The sequence below is a fragment of the Macrosteles quadrilineatus genome, unplaced genomic scaffold (genome assembly GCF_028750875.1).
Source record: "Macrosteles quadrilineatus isolate MER2022 unplaced genomic scaffold, UCM_ALF_1.0 Scaffold_2__2_contigs__length_208266976, whole genome shotgun sequence".
Taxonomy (NCBI): domain Eukaryota; kingdom Metazoa; phylum Arthropoda; class Insecta; order Hemiptera; family Cicadellidae; genus Macrosteles; species Macrosteles quadrilineatus.
The window spans coordinates 16,264,305-16,288,959 of NW_026542595.1; the positions used below are offsets into that span (position 1 = coordinate 16,264,305).

The window sequence follows — 24,655 nt, forward strand, 5'->3', positions numbered from 1 at the left end:
AAAGGAGGAAAACGGGTCCGCGACGTAGGAAGTGGCGAAGGAAGTAGTCAAGGCAAGCTGTCCGGAGTTTGGAAACTGTTTATGACAGTTAGATTAAGGTATCTGCATTCCTAAAATGATATGGGAAAGGAGGAAAACGGGTCTGCGACGTAGGAAGTGGCGAAGGAAGTAGTCAAGGCAAGCTGTCCGGAGTGTGGAAACTGTTTATGACAATTAGATTAGGTTTCTGCATTCCTAAAATGCTATGGGAAGGGAGAAAAGATATTTACTTGGAAAAATATTAGATGGGGGGGTCTTGACTTTTTATTCACCCTGTATGCATTTCGTAATACACAAACTTCTCCTAGACGGCTGAATCAATCGTTTTCAAATTTTGCATAGTGATAAAGACCATATCGGTGAGTGCCAACATCTATATGGAGTTAAAAAAGTCTCTCAGGAATCCGCCCCAATGGGTTTCAAAGTTTCAATGTAATCCTTATGGAAGCAGTATTTGACACATAAACAAAAACATATGATCAGCTGTTGACTTTTGAATGCAGTAGATAAAGAAATAGCTTATAGCATTAATTCACAGATATTAGAACAGAAACGGTATGGATCATAAATATAATAAAATGACGACACTAGCTTGAGGTCCGTGACGTAGAAAGTGGTGAAGGAAGTAGTAAAGGTGAGCAGTCTGGAGTGTGGAAACTATTTATGACGATTAGATTTAGGTATCATCAGCATTCCTAAAATTCTATGGGAAGGGAGGAAAACGGGTCCGCGACGTAGGAAGTGGTGAAGGAAGTAGTCAAGGCGAGCTGTCCGGAGTGTGGAAACTGTTTATGGCAATTAGATTAAGGTATCTGCATTCCTAAAATGCTATGGGAAGGGAGGAAAACAGGTCCACGACGTAGGAAGTGGCAAAGGACGTAGTGAATGTGAGTTGTTCGGAGTGTGGGAACTGTTTTTGACGATTAGATTAAGGTATCTACAATCTTAAAATTCTATGGGAAGAGAGGGAAACAGGTCCTCGACGTAGGGAGTGTTGAAGGAAGTAGTAAAGGCTGGCAGTGCAGAGTGGGGGAACCGTTTGGGCAGTTAGATAAATGTATCTAAAACTTAAATGCTATGAGAAGGGAAGGAAACAGGTCTATGACGTAGGAAATGGTGAAGGAAGTAGTAAGGCTTGCAGTGCAGAGTGTGGGAACTGTCTTTGGCAATTACATTAATGTATCTGCAATCCTAAAATGCTATGGGAAGAGAGGGAAACAGGTCCACGACGTAGGGAGTGTTGAAGGAAGTAGTAAAGGGGAGCAGTGTTGAGTGTGGGAATGGATTAATGTATCTGCAATGCTAAAATACTTTGGGAAGAGACTGTAGACTGTAGGTTAAACTGATTAGGAAGCACGAATCGATACATATTTCGATACATGCAACCATTTACAATAGAAATTTACAACTGAGTTGACAACAGCTGATTTTTGCTCAATAGAGGCTAAAAACGATGTTTACTCTATAGAGGTTAAAAACGATTTTTACTCCCTAAAGAGTAAAAATGCTACTTTAGACCCGCAACGCATGCATTAAAAACGACTGTTTTTATTACAGTATGATAAAAACAATATAATATGAACCCTTGATGACTCCGCTCAACTTTGTGGATGCCTCTGCGAACGCCACCTAGTTATAGGAACTTCTTCCTGTTTGTTTACTTGTATTTATTGTTGTTTTTATTGTTATTTGTTATATTGTTCAATTATTGTTGTCAAATGTTATTGCTTGTTATACTGTTCTTAATTGTTTCTCATTTTGCAGCTGTTATTTTTCTTCAAATTGTATCAATCTAAATCTCCTATGTATTGGCGTCAGCCATTGGTCAATAAATAAATAAATAAATAAACTTTCGGGGGGGGGGGGGGGTCAGGTCAGTGGCGGTTCTAAGACCTTGTCAAGGGGGGGCTTGGGGGTGACTGGGGGTCCTCCCCGGAAGATTTTTAACATATTTCAAGTAGTTTGGTGACTTTCTAAATCAATCTTTAACACCTAAAACTGTCTTCAATCGTAAAAAAAAACTCCCATTTAACCTGTTGTTTGTCATAAGCAAGTAGACATTTACAAATTTAAACTATGACAATTGCATTCATACATTTCTAACCATACTGTAGGCTTCGGCTATATCCTCCAAAAACAGTTTGGTACTTTCTTTAGCCCCTGTAGCCCCCCTTGGAACCGCCACTGGGTCAGGTCATGACTGTGGATAATAGTCTAGTTGCCAAAAGGCATTTTTCACCCAAACCTGAAATTAAGGTCCACCCAATGTTTTTTAGTGTTTTCTGTTTCTTTAAGACCTACATAATTAAAATCTGCAGGGTGCCACTTTGTCACCCTTGAGCAAATTGAAATATTCAAAATGGCGGCCAAGATGGCTTAAAACTGTATATTTGCTGTATCTTTCCCTATAGAAGAGACAGGATAATAATTTTTGTGCCTAATTTTATGTTTTAAGGGTCAGAGAATACCAATAATTGATTATCTTAGTAATAAAATACCCCCGCCGCAGCAAACCTGCCGACTATGCGAATTTCCAGTTGCCTGAATTGATTTTCAATTAAATGTATTTAATTAACATTAATTTTTATGAGTACATAAGCTTGCTGCTACAGGGAGGGTAAAAAGGTGTGTTTTTTAGTGAAATATTAATAAATTAGTATAAAATAAACAAATTTACCAAGTTTGATCAAAATATATCCATAAACAAGGAGACTACAACATTTTACAATATTCCCCATAAGAATAACATGTGAATTTTAAAATAACAATAATTTGAATTTTCTCCGTAACTAATAATGGTACAAAAACTTTGATATACTAAATTATTGTTTTTTTAAGCTCTTTAAGAAGGTCTGAAGAGAAATTGGAAAATTTTGCGTTTAGAGGGTCAAAAATTAGAAAAACCAATTTTTACCCCATAAAACCCCGCGTAAAGCCCCGTTGCCATGGTCCGATCATGCTGGTTCGCGAACTCATTCAAGTTTATCCCGCCTTACACCTTCAAACCAAATTTCATCAAAATTGTATAAAAATTACTCAAGTTATCGTGTTCACGGACACATATATGTAATTGTCTATTATGAAAAATTGAATTTTGGTATGTTTCAAAACCCCTACTTTTTCAGTGTTCTCATGCTCGGGTTTTGCCAGATTTTTTTTATACATTGCCCTATATGTATGAATGTATGATTCCAAAATATGTCTTAAATGTTCTCAAAGCAATTTTTCCCACCTCAAAGTGTATTTCAATCGGACTAGATGTAGTGGTGCAGCACGGCTAGCGTTCCAAGTTGAAGACTAATAACAATATATCCTATAATATATTTTCAAAGCAATATACAAACTGATATGAGGTTGATAATTGTTCAAAATTGTATGCAGATTCTTTTAAGAGCCACAAAATATGAATGTTCTTATCACCTGAGTTTGTATTTGCAAACATTTAAAGGTTTAAAAAAAAATCTTTGAAATTTGGTATTGTTTCTATTTAAAGCTGTCTCTTTTAAATAAATCAATATTGAAATGGTATAAAGTTATTATTATCTTAAAGTAAACTTGATGAGGAAGCTAATAAGACAAACCGCAGATTGTTAAGACGATTAGTTGTCAAATTATTGATGTTTTACTAAAAGCTTACATAAATCCAATATGGCGGAAGTTTTTTCAAAAATGGCGGCTTTCCGCCACTTGGATTTTTCTTGATTTTTAGTATAATATTCTCACCTTGCCTATAATATAAAATTTATTTATTGCCTTGTATGATATTTGACCTTTGTTGACAAAATCCATATTTTGGAATATATGGGGAAGAATATGGGGAAGAAATATATTTTATTTCTTTTATCTTAAGTTTGATGTTGGACCGTATTTTGACTAGCCTAAAGAACAGTGTTTTTTTCTTAATTCAAGAAAACTAAATTTAAAAAGCAGTTGATAAAGTCATTCACAGTTCCTGAAGAAGGATAATGCACTGTCCACAGTACAGCACAAGCATCAATTAGAAGAACTGCTTGTAAGTTAACTGTTTTGATGACTGTGTTCTGTTTGAATGTTGCACTTATCCTCAGAAACCATAGATTTATATTGTTTTAAGTCAAGTAAATACTTGAAAACATTGTTGATAAGGTAACTTGGCAACAAATTAATGTGGAAATCATTAAAAACTTATATTGATTTATTATTTTGGGTAATTTTCCAATAAAAACATCAAACTAGGCACAAAATGATTATCCTGTCTCTTCTAGGGAAAGATACAGCAGATATACAGGGTTAGTAAAAAGTGTGGAGACCCCCTGTTAGAAAAACTAAACTCGGCACACCTTTATGACATGTTATGAAGTACTTTTTGGGCATAACCGTCACTTGGTGTAAATCCCCAAAATGGGGGATTTTAGGGGAAACGCAAAAATTTCAAACACAAAGACCCATCATGTGACCCCTCATTTTGAAGGTCCTGGTAAAAGAAAACTAACAACGCAAACTAGAGGTTTCTATCTCAATCCAGTAAAAAATTAAAGCTGATTGAAATCATTAGAAATCGGAAATAACTTGCAATTTTATATTCAATTGGCTGCCATATTTTACTGAGCTAAGATAGAGACCTATAGTTTACGTTGTTAGTTTTGTTTTATTATGACTTTCAAAATGAGGGGTCACTCGATGGGGCTTATCATTTAAAATTTTTGAGTTTCCCCAAAAATCCCCTATTTTGGGATTGGGAACTTATGAGAATTTCAATTGGCTGCCATTTTTTACTGAACTGAGATATAGACCTTTAATTTGCGTTGTTGGTTTTCTTTTACCAGGACCTTTAAAATGAGGGGTCACTCGATGGGTCTTTGTATTTGAAATTTTTGAGTTTCCCCCAAAATCCCCATTTTTTTGGATGAACACCAAGTGGCGGTTATGCCCAAAAAGTACTTCATAACATGCCATAATGGTGTGCCGAGTTTAGTTTTTCTAGTATGGGCCGTTAAAAAATAACAGCGGGTCTCCACACTTTTTACTAACCCTATATAGTTTTTAAGTCATCTTGGCCGCCATCTTGAATATCTCAATTTGCTCAAGGGTGACAAAGTGGCACCCTGCCTATTTTAATTATGTAGGTCTTGAAGAAACAGAAACCACTAAAAAACATCGGGTGGACCTTACTTCCAGGTTTTTTGACCTGCAACCAGACTATAACAGATTTAAGCACTTTCAAACACCAATTCCCATGCTTATTTCTAAAATGTTGATATATTATGTAAAATATTACAGGATGATAAATCTGTTTTGTTTGTGTTAAGTATTTTTGTTGAACCTTCATACTTTTATTACCTCTTTAATAAATCAGATTTATTAATAGAATTATTATATGAAATATGAATAGTTACTGCAAAACATAATAAAACATAAAATAAAATATAATCCTCTGTTGTGGTTTCTATTTTATAATTTAACTTTTTAAACCTAGTGTTAATGTTTACTACTAAATTTCGGGGGGGGGGGTTTTAACCCCCTAACCCCCCCCCCCCTGGCTACGGCCTTGCTACTGCGGCAAAAACTTGCAGTCTCCGGGACTTCGCTAATCGTCTCCCGCAACTACGGCAATATACACGATCGGCCTTTCGGTTAACCAATTGTGCTTGGTATTATCGCCCCAGACAGGAAACAAGTCGACGGTCGGACACTAGGTCGGATATCCCGAGGAGTCGCTTATCCCGAGGTCGGTTCTACTGTACAACAAAAATTTTATCTGCGTGTTAAGTTAATTAAATGGTACCTAGGTTAAATCTTGTGTGATTTATTACGAGCACAAACAGTCATTGCTGCAGCCATTCATAGTTCTCGAGCGGTAATAACATACTTTGCATTCTTAATACATAAATAACTACCTATTTCATAGTTCAAACAATGCTATTTATCAGCTGACTTTGATTTATTAGTAACAAGAAATGGACCCCTAAACACATTGGGTGATAAAAAGCGTCATAACTTGTTTATTTTTCAACCAAATTTGTTACTTAAGGTGTCATTATTTGTTGTAAGGTTTAAAAGGTTATATTACTCTTTGTGTTTTTTGATCAAATTCTTCATTTTCAAGATATATATATATATATTATTTATATATATCTCTTTTAATTCTTTCAATAGCAGCCATTTTGAAATGGTTAAAAAAATACAAAAATAATTTTTTTTAGGTTCATTGTTACGTAATTTTACATGTCCGTACCAGATTTAAAGATTCTATGTTGAAGCGTTAAGAAGCTAAAAGGAAATTTGTAAAAAACATATAGGAGCAGATAATAGATGGAAAACTAGGCATGGGAGACCCATGGTTATATTGCAAAATCTGTTTGTTTCTATGCAAGGAACAATTCCCCAAAATGGGGTACAGGTTGTTAGTATAGTCTTGCAAGGGAATAATCCCCAAAACTTACAAAGCATTAATCTTTGTGGATTGCTCATAAGTACAAACACAAAACCCATTAATAAACATTGCTCATAAGCAACCTACAGTAAATGATCACACGTTAACACATTTAAACAATTATTTTAACAGTTATATGATTACAGCCAACCTATGGTGATGAATAACACTACAAATACAACTCTAGAAATTATATAATAGTTACACAGTAGAACCCCTCATATTCAACCATGACGGGACTGGGCCATGGTCGAAGGTTGGATATTGGGAGAAGCAAAACAACCCCTTTTTATGAGCAAGTCAGTTGATTTATTTTACAAAAAAACAATATATATGTTATGATGAATACGGTCACGTCGAATCGAGCCGAGCCAAGCGCATAAATAACATTTTTAACTATTTCACTATGTCAGCTAAATGTTTCACTGACGCCCGATCAAAAGTAGACATTTTACAGGAATCGTGGGAGACGATGTTACTGTGACTGTGGAAGTTGTTCAGTATTTACAATTTCACCGTGATGGCGGAAGATGTTCACGATTTCATCGCAACCAGGGAAGATGTTCTCGAAATCACCGTACCAGCAGAACAGGATTTTGCTGTGACCAAGGAAAACATTCCTGTTTTACCATGACCGCAAACTAAAATACGGTTTTCGCAGTGAAATTTTTAAATTTCTGGTGTTCCTGGGATTCCTGGTCTGTAGCCAGGGTGTAGGTCGGATATCCCAAGGAGTCAGTTATACCGTGGTTGGATATGATGGGTTCTACTGTACAAATGAACAAAATACTTTTTATATATTTATAATAGTTTGTGTTTTTACACAGATATGCCTTGTTGATAGTGGATAGTGCCATGTCACTTTATCGCACAGACTACTCAGGCCGAGGAGAGCTCTCTGCTAGACAGATGCATCTAGCTAGGTTCCTGCGAATGTTGCTTAGACTTGCTGACGAGGTGAGTAATAAACAGTACCTACTTAAATTATATTTCTTGTTAAAGATTTGTTTTGTTTTCTAATTTATTTATGAGGTTCTCAACCATCATGACTTAAGTGTTGATTGAGCTGCTCTAACAATTGTGACTCCAGTTAGATGGAACCACTGTGTTGAATTAGTTCGTAGTTTTGTGTGCTATTTCCTAGTTTGAAAAATTAATTAGTGTCAAAAGAAGATAAAGATGGATTGGCCATAAACATAGGAGGCATACAGGGCTATAATTTCCTACCTGAGGCTGCCAGTGGCCTCTGTATGGGAGAACTAACAGACTATTTTTATGCTTGAAAAATGTATTCCACTGAAAAAATCTGTTAGCAGTTAATTTTATTGTTGAACCGAGCTTTTATTCTTGAGATCATCAAAAGACTCCGCGAAGATTTTGCGATTGCAAATCACGATTTTGCAGCAATAGCAAGAGACAACTAATTTTGAAGTCTCCTCAACTGCGACAGAAGGAGACCTTCATAATTTTTCTGTGATCGTGGGAGGAGAAACTGTGATGCAGATGGTCATTATGTTGAGGCATCATGTGGCATGAATGTTGAGTACATGATTTCACTGTAATCGCATGGGACATGGGACGCTTACAATTTTGTCATGACTGAGTAAAATTTTCTGTTCACAATTTCACCACGATTGCAAAACTTTTTAAAGCAATTTGAATTTGCTCTGAGACCAGAAGGTCAACTTTAAATCAGACCCCTAATATTGTTAAAAAGAAGTAAGATAGCCTAACATAAAATCACTAATACTCTCCTAGCCTCCAAGGTGTATTCAACGATTGGATCAAAGAAAAAGAAAACAAAGGGTCTAATGAGTTGAAGCAATACCTTGTGTATTTTTTAACCCACTACGCTCGTTACCAAAGTATCAGAATAGAGGAGCCGATCTGGAGTGAGCTACATAGATTCTAAGTATGGCTCTGGCTGCACAGCTGTAAATTCACCTTGTTTTGTTACAGTTTGGAGTTGCCGTAGTCATCACCAACCAAGTGGTGGCCCAGGTAGATGGAGCTGCGCTGTTCTGTGCTGATCCTAAGAAGCCTGTTGGAGGCAACATCATGGCTCATGCATCAACCACCAGGTCAGTGCTCAACATTTATAAAATATTGCTTAATTGGAAGAAATATCAACAGAGCATTGTAGTTATTTTATTTTTAAAGTAAGTTTCTCATTAATGTGGTACCCCTCTTATCCATTTGGCGCAAGTTCGAGTTGAGATAAAACACCTAAAAGGTTGAATAATATAAATTTACCATAATATCAGGAGGTCCAATAAATTTATCTACATTGAGGGAAACAATATGTGCACTGTTTCCCATGGTTCAAAAGTCAATTTGTTCAGTTATCTTCTTCCAAAACAAACACATTACTATATTGAATAAGTATTTAAATTCAATCATACACAATATCTTGTTAACAATAAAAAAAACAGTCAAGATGTTGTGAATCGTTTTCTGTGGGCCAAGCTTCCTCTCATTTGTTTATCTGTCACTATGGATGGATGTATCCATTGTTGTCCATTGTTGTGATTTTATATATCACAACAATAAGGTGTGAACACTTATTTTGGCTAAATGGGATGATATGAAAATATTGTATGTAGACCTAAAATGATTGTATGTTTAAAAGATACGCTCACTTATAAGTGCATTTATTAAAAAAAATATCAAAATTGGAATTAAATTGTTATATAAAACAAATCTTACAACAAAGGGTACTGTAATATATAAAACACCACTGATTGTTTTAAATGTCAGATAAAAAAGATAAAAATAGCCCAAATGGTTCAATTATAGAGTAATGTCTCTTTACCTGCAGCTCATAAAATATTATATTTCACAGTGAGCATAAAGAAACAAATATTCTTGTTTTCACTACCTCTCTTTAGTTCATGACACATAGCCTTATTGTTAACGATCACACAAATTTCATGAATTTACATATTATTTTAACAAATAACATACTAACAGCTGGTTTAATTTGGCAACTCTTATCGGTAAGTGTCACGTTGCCCGTTTCAATAATCCAACGCACTTACATTTACATTCATATTGATTATACAAAAAAAGTGTTGGAAACAACAAACAAACTTCACCTGCAAAAAACTTAGTTTCAAAATATTTGGTTTAATTTATATCAAGCAGCTGTGTAGCATAACACAACCACTAAATTAATCGCAATGTATAAAAAATTATTTGCCAAAGTTATGTTAAAATAAGAGTAAATAGTTTTCCATCATCAAAGTATGTAGAGAAATCACACATAAAACACAGGTAATAAAAGGCTTTGGATACAACAATAGGATGCAAAATTAAGGTATTCTTCTGCTTGTTGCAATTCAAAATAAATGATAATTTTAAGGTATAATCAAAATTCAAAATACATGCCAAGTAGTTTATTCTGTAAACTAAAATATATCACAATAGTTCCAAACTAAGTAAGATTTTAAGAGTATAAGAGTATTTTTAAGAGTAGGAGTATAAGATTTTTGGTAAATAAATAAAACTGTGCAAATGGGTTAAAGTTCTGAGGTGAGAGTTTTAAAAGTAAATATTGATTGGGCTCCATGGCAACAAAGAGCAAACTCACAATGTCTATAAATCATTGATAAAAGAAATTATCCATTGATGTAGAAACTTTACCCATTTGCACCGTTTTATTTATCTTATCTTATCTTACTAATCTTACTAATATTATAAATGTGAAAGTTTGTGTGTTTGAAGTTCAATCACGCATTAACTACTGGACGGATTGGGCTGAAATTTGGCATGATGATAGCTCACATTCCCAATTAACATATAGGCATATTCTTATCTCAAAAATCCTTTCGGGCTCCGCCCCAGTGGCTCTGTAGTTCCCCATGTTAACCTTATGAGTATTCATATTTAAAGGGAATTAAAGAATTTAGTCAGCTGTTTCAACAAAAAAAGTTTGTTCTATGATATACAAAAGCATTAAAAAGTTATAAGATTTACCAACTTATATTTTTTTGCATTTATGAAAACAGCTAATTTGAACTAAGCAGCAACAAAAAACTGTGATACACAATGAGAACTAACTGTCAAAGTACAGTACAATTGTTTACAGTTATGTTTATGTTTTTAATTTCATGAATGATTTGTGATATTTTGCAAATTTTTGATAATTTATTTTTTTCTATTAGGTGAAGTGGTAGAACATTATGGCTATGGTAGATGTGTAATACTATAGAATACTGTAAATTTAAAGAAGCAAATTTTATCAAACTGTGTCCTCCCTCATTGCAAATGCAATGCTGGAGTATAACTGCAATAAGCATTTTATACTTATATGCCAACCCCGTACGAAGGACACCCACTCTGCTAGTTTACCAAAACTCCCAGTATCACTGAAACATTAAAAATAAAAAAATATGCATTTGACTATTTTTTATGATGATTTATAGTATTTCATAGCTGAAAATAATAATAAAATTTATATTTTTATATTATTTTGAATTTTGTATGTATATTTAATTATTTATATGTATTTAGGATTAGGATATGTTTACACTATTTTTATATATACCTAAAAAAATAGGTAGGTACATATACCTGTCTGAAAAACTATTAGACTATTTTTTATTTTGTTTTGTAGTATTTTATAGCTGAAAATAATATAAAACATATAATGTATATAAAGTTATATATTTTATATATATGTATGTATTTGGGACACGTTTTCACTATTTTTCATACTTTTCATAAAAATAGTTAAATAGCTGCCTGTATTACGTAAATATGAAATCATTCTAGGGACATAATATTTTGATGAACAAATTTAAATATTACATGTACAGGGTGGCGCAGATGGATCGGGTGGTTTTAAGATACTTGTAAAACTGTCAATTTTAAAGGTATTGGATTGAAGTAAAGTGCAAAACGAGTAGTTACAATGGAAGTTTATTGACAAAAAATTAGTTAAGTTAGTTTTTAAAAATTACATCCATCAAATGCCTTCCTTCTCGAGTGACACATTTTTGGAGTCGATCCTTCAGGTTCCGCATTGCTCGCTCAAGCACATCACCAGCAATTGAAGTGATTTCGTTGTGAATTGCAGCCTTCAACTCCTGAAGCAAGGGTCTACATGAACAAACCCCGGACCATTCAGGAGTTAAAGGCTGGAATTCACAACGAAATCACATCAATTCCTGGTGATGTGCTTGAGCGAGCAATGCGGAACCTCAAGGACCGACTCTAAGAATGCGTCGCTCGAGAAGAAAGGCATTTGATGGATGTAATTTTTAAAAACTAACTTAACTAATTTTTTGTCAATAAACTTCCATTGTAACTACACGTTTTGCACTTTATTTCAATCCAATACCTTTAAAATTGACAGTTTGACAAGTATTTTAAAACCACCCGATCCATCTGCGCCACCCTGTATATATTGTAAGTATAAATGGTTCATTTATTGAAAAAACCATATCTTCTAATTTCATGGATGACGTACCAGTATGTCAGCCGTGATACTGTACATCACTGACTTGACGTACTGGTACGTCATCCGATGCAAATGGGTTAAAAGTCCATGGGGCAGGGTCCTAGGTCAATATCGAAGCGGTAATAGTTTTATACATGTATTCTCGGAGCTGTAGCTTTATTTGTGTCCAATTTGAGCCCAGCCCGTTCTACCTAATACAAACACACACACACACACAAACAGACAGACACCACTTTATTCTTTTTAATATTATATATTCCCTACATCAATGGATAATTTCTTTTACTAATGATTTATTCCCTGTAAAATATTATTACAGTATTTAATATGTTTGAATCAGCTGTGTGGAATTGTGAAATATGCATTTGACAGTTCTTCTTGTTTAAATTTAAATAATGGGAATTTGCTCTTTGTTGCCATGGAGACCAATCAATATTTACTTTTAAAACTCTCATCTCACGGGCCCTATTTTTGAAATGTTTGAGGGTTGAGTCAATCGTCAACACTTAACTCAACCAACAACAGGATTTGGTATTTTTGAAATCCAACAGTTGAGAAGGGAGTTGGTGATCACTAGTTGAGTAACTCCAAAAGCGGCAACACCGTACGAAATACAGATGACATCATTTTGAACCAATCACAGTGAAGAGTGGCTTGCAAGCTTCGAGCTAACCTCTCACTCTAAATTCTGGATGGATCCTTTTCTCAGCTAATCTCAATCTACCATATTTCAAGACACTGAGGTATAAACTGTCAGCTCCGTCCGTGAGAGATTGAGGTTATGTCTTAATCTTAGTAATTGCAAAAGTACCTTGTTTAAGTATTCAAAATAAAATTTACTATGGATGCTTGTTTTAGGCATCATGAGTATGCTAAGTTATTTGCTTTCTTTGTCTCTATTTAAGAACACATCACCTTATTTTAGTTCCCTTCATCGTTTTGTTTCATGTTATTTTTAATTGTGTTTGTATTTAAGTTGAAGTTTAAATGGATATTTGCCATTGCACTGAAAGCATACCGTAACTTAAATAAATTTGATCCCTTTACAAGGTAAATTATGGTATTGAAACAAACTAACTATGATATTGTTCTCTTTACCACAATCTTTAATAAATCATAATAACAAGGTTCAATTAGTAGCAAAGTATTTCAAACATCCCAACAAGGATACAACCCTTGATTTGGTAGTCTAGTATTAATTGACACTGTAAATAAAAATGCAATTTATTCTACAGAAAACAATCTAATAAAGTTATTGGGTGCTATGACAATGACAACAAATACCTAACCTCTAATCGCAATTAGTAAGTAGTAGTAAACAAAGCAATATCAATATGGTGCCGACTTAAATAGAGCAATTTTTGCCGAGAGAGGAAGAAGAAAAGTGCAGTCAACCGTCCACTCAACAGCTCAATAGGTGGTGAGTAGTTTTGGTTGGATAAGGCAACTGTCAATCGTTTGAAAAATACAAAAAAATTGGAAAGTTAGTGACTCAACACTCAAATCAACAGTCAACCATTTCAAAAATAGGACCCCAGAACTTAGAAAGCCTACGAGGCAGAGTCCTAGGTCAATATTGAAGCGGTAATAGTTTTATATGTATCCTCGAAACTGTAGTTTTTGCAATAAGCCTGTACAAACATAAACACAGACAGACAGACACTAACTGTTCAGTAAAAGGCCAGCTGACCATATGAGCATATTAAAATAATCCCCACATGTCAACAACAATACAATAATAAAAATTTGAAAATGTAAACATTCCAAGGTAAACATTCTGGTTCAAAAAGTGCAATTTTTTCTCTCTCTTAATATCGTTTCTTTGTGTAACAGAATTCATTTCTCTCTCCTTTTATTTTGACTTATTTCATTTACCTTTTCCTTTTGTGTTCATTAAATAAACCCTTTTTAATTTGACTCTTAATTCTGTGTACCTATTGTGAGAACATTTGGACATTAATGAAACATATTATCTTCTCGACTAGAGTCAACATTCGACCAGATCTTCTTTCAAGACCTTAATAACGTCAAAGTGGTAACATAACTATAGTTCAGTGTTAAAAATTATACCAAAAGTCCATTATCTTCTGTTGTCAAAATTAAATTAATAACCCATATACAGTCCACTTTATTATTTCTACAATAACCTTTTGATTACGCTACACTAACTTTTCTTTATATTATAGATCACACATTCAAGGGTGTATTTTGATTCCTAAATTCTAACTACAAAAAAATTTATTACAATTTTGTTTACAATTTTTATTTTAGATTGTACCTGAGGAAAGGCAGAGGAGAAACAAGAATATGCAAAATTTATGATTCACCTTGTCTTCCAGAGTCTGAAGCTATGTTTGCTATCAATGCAGATGGAATAGGAGATGCTAAAGAGTAACTTAATTAAATCTGCTGATTGTGGCAGTTCAGATGTGCATTATCTGTTGTATAAAACAAATGGCTTGACCATGCTTAGTGCCTCAAGATTAGCATGAGCAAAAATATTGAATACAGTATTATTTTCAGTTATTATTGAAATAAAACACGGATCAAGTGACAGAATCAAACATTAACTTTTTTTCAATAGGCCTAATAATATTTCTAAGTTATATTCTCTCCATTATAAGTTGACACACACTGATGTTTGGTGTATACTACAGTACTACCTAATACGTTTTTTGTTATATGAAATATTGTAAAAGCATCTGAATTACTTAACATGTGTTCATAATGTTGATCGATAAGTTATTTGTAGAATTTTTATTTGTAAATATGTTAATTATTATGTAAAAAATATATTTTTAAATGTGTTTTATCTGATCACTTGTTTTATTTAAACAAAACCTTTGAACGCAGATACTTTTTGAAGCCTTGGAAGGTTTCATTATCCAGGTTGGTTGTTGGTTTCAGTCTCATTGATCCAGTACCTTTCTACATCTGCTATATTGCTAAATAAGTTAAGTCACTTAACTTTGCTGACTATAGGAGCAAGGCCACACTAAAAAAACAGGCCGTAATGCTCGTCCAGCATGACGTCACGATAGAAGACGTAATTTTGCCGTTTGTGATCAGCTGCTTGTTTTAATCTTTCATTGGAAAATAAATAAATAAGTACTTATATGTCATAGCCGTCTTCTATCGTGACGTCATGCTTGGTGAGCATTACGGCCTGTTTTTTTAGTGTTGCCTTGGTAGGAGTGTTGGATATTCCATGGCAGGATGCATTGGTATTAATTTGTAATTGCAAATCTAGTGCACTAACACTAACATGATTGATATATTTAAAAACTGTGCAATCAAGCATTGATTTCTATTTCAGTATTTCACCATTAATTCTATCTAACACGTTTTTTTGCTTCATTACCTGTGTGATGATGCAGCGTATTGTTTTAAGCTGATTAAAAGTGCAGTTTAAGTTGGTGTAGTTCCTACTGTAGGTTGAAAGATCCCACTTACCATATACCCATACAGTAAAGGGCTAAAGACCATGCAGTTAATAAAAACAATATGGATGTTAACTGCAGCCTTTCATGGTGAGGCAAATTTTTTTTCATGCATTTGGCGCAGTAGACTGTTGTATGTTGGTGTTCTGAATAAGACCATTGATAAGAACATTTCCAATCAATCAATGATCTTGGATTTGGATAATGTGTTGTTGAACTGGCTGACGTTTTGACTAATTCCTGTGCAGTTACTGTAGATCTCGAAGATGGATTGCTGCAACAAATCCAAAATGTCAACCAGTATGTTCAATAGTTAAAATTGTGTTCATCTCCCGAAGAACAATCAGCTGAGGTCTTTTCTGGTTATTTATGAGATATTTTAGTTCTGTCAACTTTATTAGTTTTAGTTTATATTGTGACGACACTCCAATCTTTTGTAACTTGTGTATTATAAAATGTGATGAGTTAATAAAGAATTTGAATTTGAACAAGATGCAACAAAGCATTGTTGAGTGATCCAGTATAGTATTGTCCCAGTAGTTCTTATTGTTGCCCATTTGGCATTTGTGAAGTTCTTAACAAACCCAACAGAAGATGATAATCGAGTATCATCTTTCCTCAGTGGCAACTCACATGGTAGCTCTACTTTCCTGAAAACAACTTAGCAGCGCTACGTGACACTATCCAATTTAACACTGGGTTTGTTTCTTATCTTGGTTCCTGAACCAAATTGGATGTGCAGACCAATAAGTTTTACAACAGTAGTGATATACTGTAATTGATTCCAACCAGCCCGACTATTTACTTAAGTTGTTGAAGGAGCATCAGATAAGTGATAGTTGTTGTAAACATCTGAAACAAAGGAAAAGGAATAACTCATAAATCCAACACCCAATAAACCTGGTTAAACAGAATGGTGAGTTTGTGGTTCAGTCAGAGGTGTAATGGACCTTAGAACCATGGCAGTGATGTCGAGGGTTCGGATCCTTGTACCTGTCATTAGATTTGATCAGTGCAGTTCAACTCTTGCACTGTACCAGCTCACCCCTTGCTTTGCTGGATATGTTCCGCCAACCTCTTTTAAAATAAAATGTATCAGCAATCTGACACATACTTTCTACCATTAGCTTGTTAACCTTTATAAGGGGTAAGGTAAGTGAGTGGAAGTAACTTTGACATTTTATAGGGGAAAACACAAAAGCTGCAATAACTTTTGAACCATAATGTTTACACTACTGGGGGTTGAGCCATTTAGTTTATAATTAAATAACCTACCATACTTCAATCAGAACCGTTCGGGCCGTTTTTGTTAAAATTTTATTTTTCCGTTTCTATGGAGAAATCTCCATTAAAAATCCAAATTTCAAAAAAAGTCAGACCACAGAAAATGATCTGTTACCATATACACTTCCACAGGCAAACACACTTCCGCCCTTCGGAAAATATGTACCCGCACCCTAGCATATTTTCCGTAAAAACGTTTCAGTACTTTTAAAACCAAACAATTACGATAAAAAAATAGTCTGAGTAATAGAAAATATCTAATTTAAATGCGTAGTTTAACCAACGATATAAACACTCATGGATCACTGGCTCAGTGTTGGCCGCGCGGTCCGGCGCTCCCCCACTCTCCACTGGCAGAAGCCGGCGCAGCCCATACACTCACCGCATAAAACACACCTTTTTAGATGTTGCTCTGTTTAAATATGTAGAGATGAAAAATTGCTAATGCATGTCAAACTCTTTTTACGATTAAAAACTTAATGTATGTTTTGTTTCTTGCATAGAATAACCCATTTGAACTCTTTAAAACTACACATTCACTAAACTTGATTTGAGATGTTTTTCACACAACTTACATAACAACTATAGTTCAAAACTATACATGGTAAAATAATAAGTAATTGCAAAGAAAGGATAGTAAGTACAAAATTTATCATTTCACACTCGATTTATTAATGAAAACAACATTAAATATTTTTTAATAAAATAATTTTGGTGAGTTTCTGTCGCAGACCTATGTTAGGCGTAAACGTGATACTTTTTCGTTTAGCTGAGTGGTGGCAATATATTTTAATAAAAAGGTCACAAAAAACCTAAATAATTGCAATTCATGGGTGTCTTCCCCAAAAGAAATATTCTCGACGTGCCCCTAAAAAAAAGTGCCCAGCCCACAAAAAGGGAACACGCGGCAACAAATAGTCTCTTTTTGTGTTAAAGTTTCCTTTATGTTGAAGCTGACAAGTTAATACATTGTAAACGTACTTCACTACCTTAAAAACATCTTCGTGTGCCCTAATAAGCTTACCTTTAGTTACATAATCAGTCAGTTGAGTATAATAACTCAAATTGTCTTTTTCTTTTTTTAGTAGGGATTTATTGCACGAGATGTGAATAGGGACATTATACCTAATGAATATCAACCCGACCTACCATCATAACCCATAGTGTTGACTGACCTCTGAGAAAATAAGCCCGGACGCATTTATTTCATTGTGCATGTTTCACAATGTACAGTTTTAGTTTAACCCTAATAAAAAAAAAACAAATTTCAGTTAAGTTAAACATGCTGTAACGAGTTAAGGAATCACTTACTCAAACACCTTGTTTATAATCTATTACTAGATTAGGTACACATGATACAAAATGCCACTGCCTATCTGTACTCTGTTGGTACAGTTGTAAGCGGAACGAGACACAATCATTTTAAACACATTCTTAGTGTACAATTTAAGATATTGATAAATTTTAATCACAGTTTTAAAAAAACCGCACACTGTTGTTACATCAAACAAGTGTTGAAATGGGTGACAGCTAGCATGCACGTGAGGTACGCCACCGCTATCTTGCCAGTAGAGAGTGGGGGAAGCGAGACCGAAAACAGCGCCCGCTACGCCACTGAGAGCGCAATCCAGTAGTTCTTTACATCGTTGAGTTTAACACGTACAAACTACAACACAAGGCAACGTCGACTGCAGTCAACAATATAACACTTGACGCGGACACATGATGCTTCACTGCAGCACCACTAAAGGTCATAAACACTCCTGCACCCCCTCCCTCTCGCCTAGCCCCGAAAGGAGGGTATAGAGGATAGAGTGTTAATAGAGGTATAGAGGATATATAGGAGGGTATAGAGCCCCAAGGATATAAAGGAGTGGGGCGAGGGCGCCTAACCTGAGTGGTGAGTGTCGAGTTGTTGTAGTTTAGTGCTTTTAAGGTAAGAAAAAGGAAATTAGTTTTATTTATGTTGTTTAAAGTCTGATCAAACAACGAACTTCTGAAGATGACCTGCCCGCAAGGAGTCCCAATTTCATACCAAAATTGATAAGACGATTGACGATTCCCGGACCAGTTTTTTTACCAAATACAACGTCGGCAGTGTGTTGTTTACAGTACAATACGTACAATATAGAACTGTGACAAAGCAGCTCATGACGTTAGTTAGCCAAATGCCAAGTGATTGTAATTTAAATATCTAGGGCAATGTGAGATTAGAACATTTCTTTGTAGGCCCCTAGTTTTGTAATTGTTTTCCAAGGGAGTCCATACTCCATGGAGGCTAACGGCCATCTTGGATTTGCCTGCCATAAGAGCAATGTTAATTTTGTTAATGATTTCAAACAACTACTGCAGAGTCATTTACCATCTCATAATTTTTTAAATACCAAAGCGATTTTAATCTAGGGCACTTTACTGTGAAGGTTACAAATTTTCTTTGTAGTGTTGTATTGTTTTATAAGCAGGAGTTAGTTGAGCGTTTAGGCTCCAAACAAACTATTCTATAGTATATTCTGCGTTAAGGTAATATATCTTGGACAATATGCCAAAAGATAAAAAAAGGTTATTTTGAAAGCGATAAAAAAAGTTCTAAAGTAAAATTTTATATATTTTACCCACTCTCCACGTTCTAAAGTTAGGTGCCAGAATTCATGTAATCTTTAGAAATGGTAAAATAAAACGAATGGTAGACATGGTTAACAGTTCAATAACGTTGGTGTTTAATGAACATGTAGCAACACGTAACGGAAGTAACGAAACCTATAAAAATTCATCAATAAATGAACAAGCAAATCATACAGTTTTCTTGTGAGAGAATAGCTCAAAACACGTTTTTAAGATTATTTTTTCAAACATTTTCCGAGGGAGGACCCCCCTGCCCCCCTACCACACACACCGACATCTCTTCAAAACCCGCTTTTTGGGTAAAGGGGACCCAAAACAGACATTTCCCTTTCAGCCCTTTCTGAAAAAAATTTCAATCTTAAGTCGTAAATATTTGTTTTTTTTATGATCTTCAAACATATTTGTTAAATCGTCTACTTACCGAAGTAATGAGAGAAAAGTCAAGGTCAAACATCTGCAGACAGTTGAACGCCATCTTGTGGCTCTTCAGTTGAATTAGAAACAGTTTAAACTGAAAAAATATACTAATTGTTTGGGTTTTTTTAGAAAAGAAATTGTACTTTTAAATCTAACAGTATATGAATTTTATCTTCTATATACGAGGGGTGTTTTAGCAAATTTCCCATGTAGGGAATAATACTACCGTAGGTCTCATGGTAAGACGTGGACCCGTTACCGATTTACCCACTTTTTCGTTTGGATGTGCCCAGAGGCCAAAACACCATCAATTCAAATTCATATACAGGGTGTCTTGTAAGTTTTAAGCCACTCCGTCAAATGATTCTATGAGACAAAATCAAGAGAAAAATCAAGAATAACATTTTTCCTAAAAACGCTTTGTTAACCAGATATCCGCCATTTTAGCGAATTTCCCATATAGGGAATCAGCTATATCATAGTAGACTACTCATGGTAAGACCTGGACCCGGGACCGATTTAATTTTTCATTTTGAGGTCCCTAGAGGCCAAAAACACCATATAATAGTTGTTAAGCGCAGCAACGCTTGCCGGATAACTGCTAGTATATATATATATATATATATATATTTATATATATGTTTCCGTTAGCGCGATAACTCGAGCAAAAATGATCAAATTTTGATGAAATTTGGTACAAAACGTGTAAACCTACGTTTATTCAAACAAGTTTGTGATCCAGCATAATCGGACCATGGGAACGGGGGTTTATGGGGTAAAAATGGGGTTTTCCCATTTTTGACCCTTAAAATAAAAATTTTGCAATTTCTTTTTAAACCGTAATGGAACCCTAACCATTCGCAAGAGAGTTGGGATTCAGCCGATGATTAGGTATATTTTGTTCGATGGAATATGTAAATCAATCGCCCCTTTAAGATGAATACCACCACATAAACTTACACCAATTGTAGTTTTTTTTATGTTGATTAAAAAAATCTAGGGTTAAGTTTAGTCAACGGGATGCCTTTACTTTACACTTATTTTGATAAACCTTAACAAAAGGAGTATACACTTAGAAATATTAACTGGGTAGGGATGCTAATTTAACAGTTTTGGCCAAGAACTAAGCTTACCTCATCAACACTCCTTTATTTGCCTTTTCATATTTGACGAAGACAATTTCCAAAATTCTAATCAGGGAAGCCTTTTTTATCAACATTATTAATCACAAAACCAAAGCTACCTTTAGCTTTAATAAACAAGTATTTATTCACAAACAATTATATGTTTGCTGCCTTTAGAATAGTTAACCCTATGGATTGATTTAATAAATTATTTATTGAAAATAATATCAACAAAAGCAAAGAAAGACAAACAACAAACTGTTTTTAAAACGAAAAAGAAATGGTGTATAGGGATACTGTATTATATCATAGACAAATAGAATAAATATAGACTGTCAAAGAAAGGTTTGGGCGCCCTCCGCTAGGAGTGCCGTGTAGTTACGGCGCACACCGCTGCAGGCAAGGAGCGAAGGAGCCATATGCGACCAGCAGAAGCTGTAGCGGTGTGCGTCGTAACTACACGGCAAACCTAGCGGTGGACGCCAGGACTTATGCTAATATGCCTATATGCCTATATTTATTCTATTTGTCTATGATTATATTCTGACACATAGATAATATATTTCTGAGTTTGTATGAATATTAAAATAATTTGTTTGATCAAGCTTTTTAGGGACTTGTGTCCCTAAAGCCTGTCCTACAAGTCCCTACAAGCCACTATATAGTTTAGTACTGTATAATGAAGCGCTGTTGTATGCCTAACGGTCACAGAATCTTTGAATTTTTCAAACCGATCTTTATGAAACTTGGTATGTAGGCCTATGTTAAGGTAGAATAAACCCATGTTAGAAAAAGAATGGGCCCGTTTCATATAACCCCTATAGTACAGTGCCTGTATTACAAGATATTTAAATTTAAAATCCTGTAAAATCATGTTTCATAAAAATAATTTTGATTTTTATTAATCTCCTGTAATATTTACCAGTACTATAAGTTTATTTATTTTAACTCACATCTGTAAATGGTATTTTTAAATATAGTTTTGCTCGTTGTTTTTATATTCCAAAACAGTTGCAAATAAAAAATTAAAGACAAACAAAATATTATGTATACAGTCATCAATAAGAAGAAGTATTGACCTTACTGTTGTTAATTGTTTTATAAAATTCGGTTTTGACTAAATGCGAAGAAAAATGCTCCCAGAACAACAAATCAGTAGACTATACAAATTTATATTAGTGTGGTTGGATTTTTACCTAAATATTTCCATAAACAAGTAACATATACCGTGTTCCAAAAAAAAACTGAACAATTTTAAATTTTTATATTATACATCCAGGCATACCTAGCCTATTTTGAAGGTGATCATATGATAACTGTGCTCATAAAGTTTTGTTCAATATCAATTGTAACTATCAGCTGATTCATTGTTGTCGCTTGAAACTTGAAATTTCAAAACATTGCCCTGTCATTAAGCAGGCACCATGAACGCACGAGAGAAAGCGCAATGCATTGAGTGGTACATTCAAAGTAAGTCAGATATTGCAGTGCAAAGAACATTTAGAAGACGCTATGGTCGACGTCCTCCATCACAAAACAGCATTCGAGCCTGGTATGACAAATTTATGTTAACTGGAAGCTTACAACATTTAAAAGTTAATGGTAAGCCTAAAATCAAAAATGAATTGATCGAAAACGTGCAACAATTATTTATTCACGACCCTCGAAAGTCTGTTGGCTGTGCAGCACGTGAGTTAAATTTCTCAAAATCTAACATTCATAGAATATTAAAGAAAAATTTAAATATAAATTTGCAAATTCTACAACAAATAACCCGAGATGACAAACTTAAACGTAAACACTTTGGAATTATTACTGTGCTTGATAGTTTTTTTACTGATAAAAAAACGTTCTAAAAAAGATAGTGTTTTCTGATGAAGCCACGTTCCACGTTTGTAGAAAAGTGAATAAACACAACGTACGAATACGGGGCACTGAAAAGCCATATGAAGTTCGAGAGCATATTCGAGATAGCCCCAAGTTGAATGTGTGGTGTGCTATATCTTATGACATACTTATTAGTCCGTTTTTCTTCCAGGAAAAATCTATAAATTGAAACATTTTTCTAGATATGTTAGAAAACTTTGCATATCCACAGTTGGAAGACCTTCAGCCCAACATGATTTTCCAAGAAGGTGATTATTTGTAATCACCGCACCGCACGGGAAATTATTTGTAAGAGAATCACTCGACCACACCTTCCCCTTTCGATGGATTGGACGTGACGGTCCAATACGCTGGCCCCCACGGTCCCCAGACCTAACACCCTGTGATTTTTTCGTCTGGGGTTTCATCAAGGACCAAGTTTATAAGACAGAAGTCTCTGATGTCCGAGAATTGAGGCAAAGAATAAATGCAGCCTTTACTAACATTACTGACGAAATGCTGCATAGCATTGATTATTGGATACTGAAGTAGACATCCCATCTATATGGACCAGCTGTCGCCAATTTTTAACTATAAAAGAACATAGTTGTGTGAGCCAGTCACAGAATTCGCTATAGTGTCTAAAATTCTATTTTATACCTTATTTATGTTACTGACCTGGTTGATGGGTCATAACAGTTGCTATGGCTTACCATAAGTCATTCCCTGGGAAAAAAGTTTGTGTACTCAACAGAATTTAGTAATTTAGATCAGCACAATCTGTAGGTGGCTCATATCAACTACGACAATTTTGATAAAAAACCTGGCTACAAATTCAACATGGGGATGGGATGTCTAGTTTTGTATTGGTATTAATATTCAAAGGCCATAGAGTGTGGGCTGAATTGGACAGCCGGGTATTGACTATTGACTATCTTTTTGCCAACAATGGCAACCATGTTGAAAATTATTAACACATATGATATCAAACAAAACTTAGGAACATGAGTGTCAGTTAAAATGTAATTAGTTTATCGTGTGATTGTTAATAGACTTTTTATAAGTAAATAAAATTGTTCCGTTTTTTTTTTTTTTTTTTTTGGGGAACACGGTGTATTTTACTTATGACCGTTTTTTAAAGTAGCCGTTTCAGTTCAGTCCTTGAATTGAAAAGTTTCACATAACAGCACAGTTTTATTTTATGTTATTCATGGTTTGTTGGCTATACTCATCACTAAATTAAAATTATACACAATTTACTAAAAAAATGTGGAGGTATATTTCAAATTTTCATCAAAACCCATCTTCAACCTCCGGTAACAACATATCAAGTAAATAATCTATGATTTATAATGTTTATTTATAAATTAACATAAGTTTGAATTATTTTTAAATTAAGTTAGTAGGAAAAAATGTTGTTTTATATGTAACTGTATAACTGTATTATGTAGATGTCACAGTTATTGTTTTTCCAAATTTGTTTTTGGAATCAAAATTTTTCCTAATTTTGTTCTCAACCTCTTCTTGCATCAAGTTTTATTTTACTCATAACAACATGGGTAACGGACCAATGAGGTTCAAGGATTGAGAGAGACGAGTAAAAATTTTAATGATTTGAACTTCAACTAATCAGCTGTTCAAGCCAATTTAATTGTTGAGTGGTGCAATTAGTGTTTGGTTCAATGTTTCGTTGCACCACTGTCAGTGGCAATGAGAGGTTATAAACGAAAACATAGCCTCTCTTAGAAGTTATGAGTAGTGATTTCTAGTAATTAAAACACTGTCGTAGGTAAAGTAGTGTACCCGCAACTCGCGTGAATAGTGTTAACGACACTCATAGAAGTTTTTAAGGCTTAAATTTTCTACTCGTGTCGTTAACACTATCTTTACACAATCGTTGTGTAAACTACTCAAGTAACATTATATTCAAGGAGTACCGGTACTAAGGTTAGCTGCTACGGGAAAGGGAAAGGGGTTTTTTTTATGAAAT

The 24,655-nt window shown here is 34.4% G+C and overlaps 1 protein-coding gene across 1 annotated transcript in view; it reads left to right on the top strand.

Annotated features, from left to right (window-relative positions):
- LOC128987552 (DNA repair protein RAD51 homolog 1) overlaps positions 1-14,729 on the top strand; it is a 48,295-nt gene extending 33,566 nt beyond the window's left edge. Inside the window, exons 6-8 of the mRNA XM_054408456.1 lie at positions 7,279-7,408; positions 8,411-8,532; positions 14,184-14,729. Of these exons, the coding sequence (XP_054264431.1) occupies positions 7,279-7,408; positions 8,411-8,532; positions 14,184-14,307 (376 nt within the window). The 3' untranslated portion in view covers positions 14,308-14,729. The remainder of the gene's footprint in view (positions 1-7,278; positions 7,409-8,410; positions 8,533-14,183) is intronic.
- Positions 14,730-24,655: the final 9,926 nt, after the last annotated feature.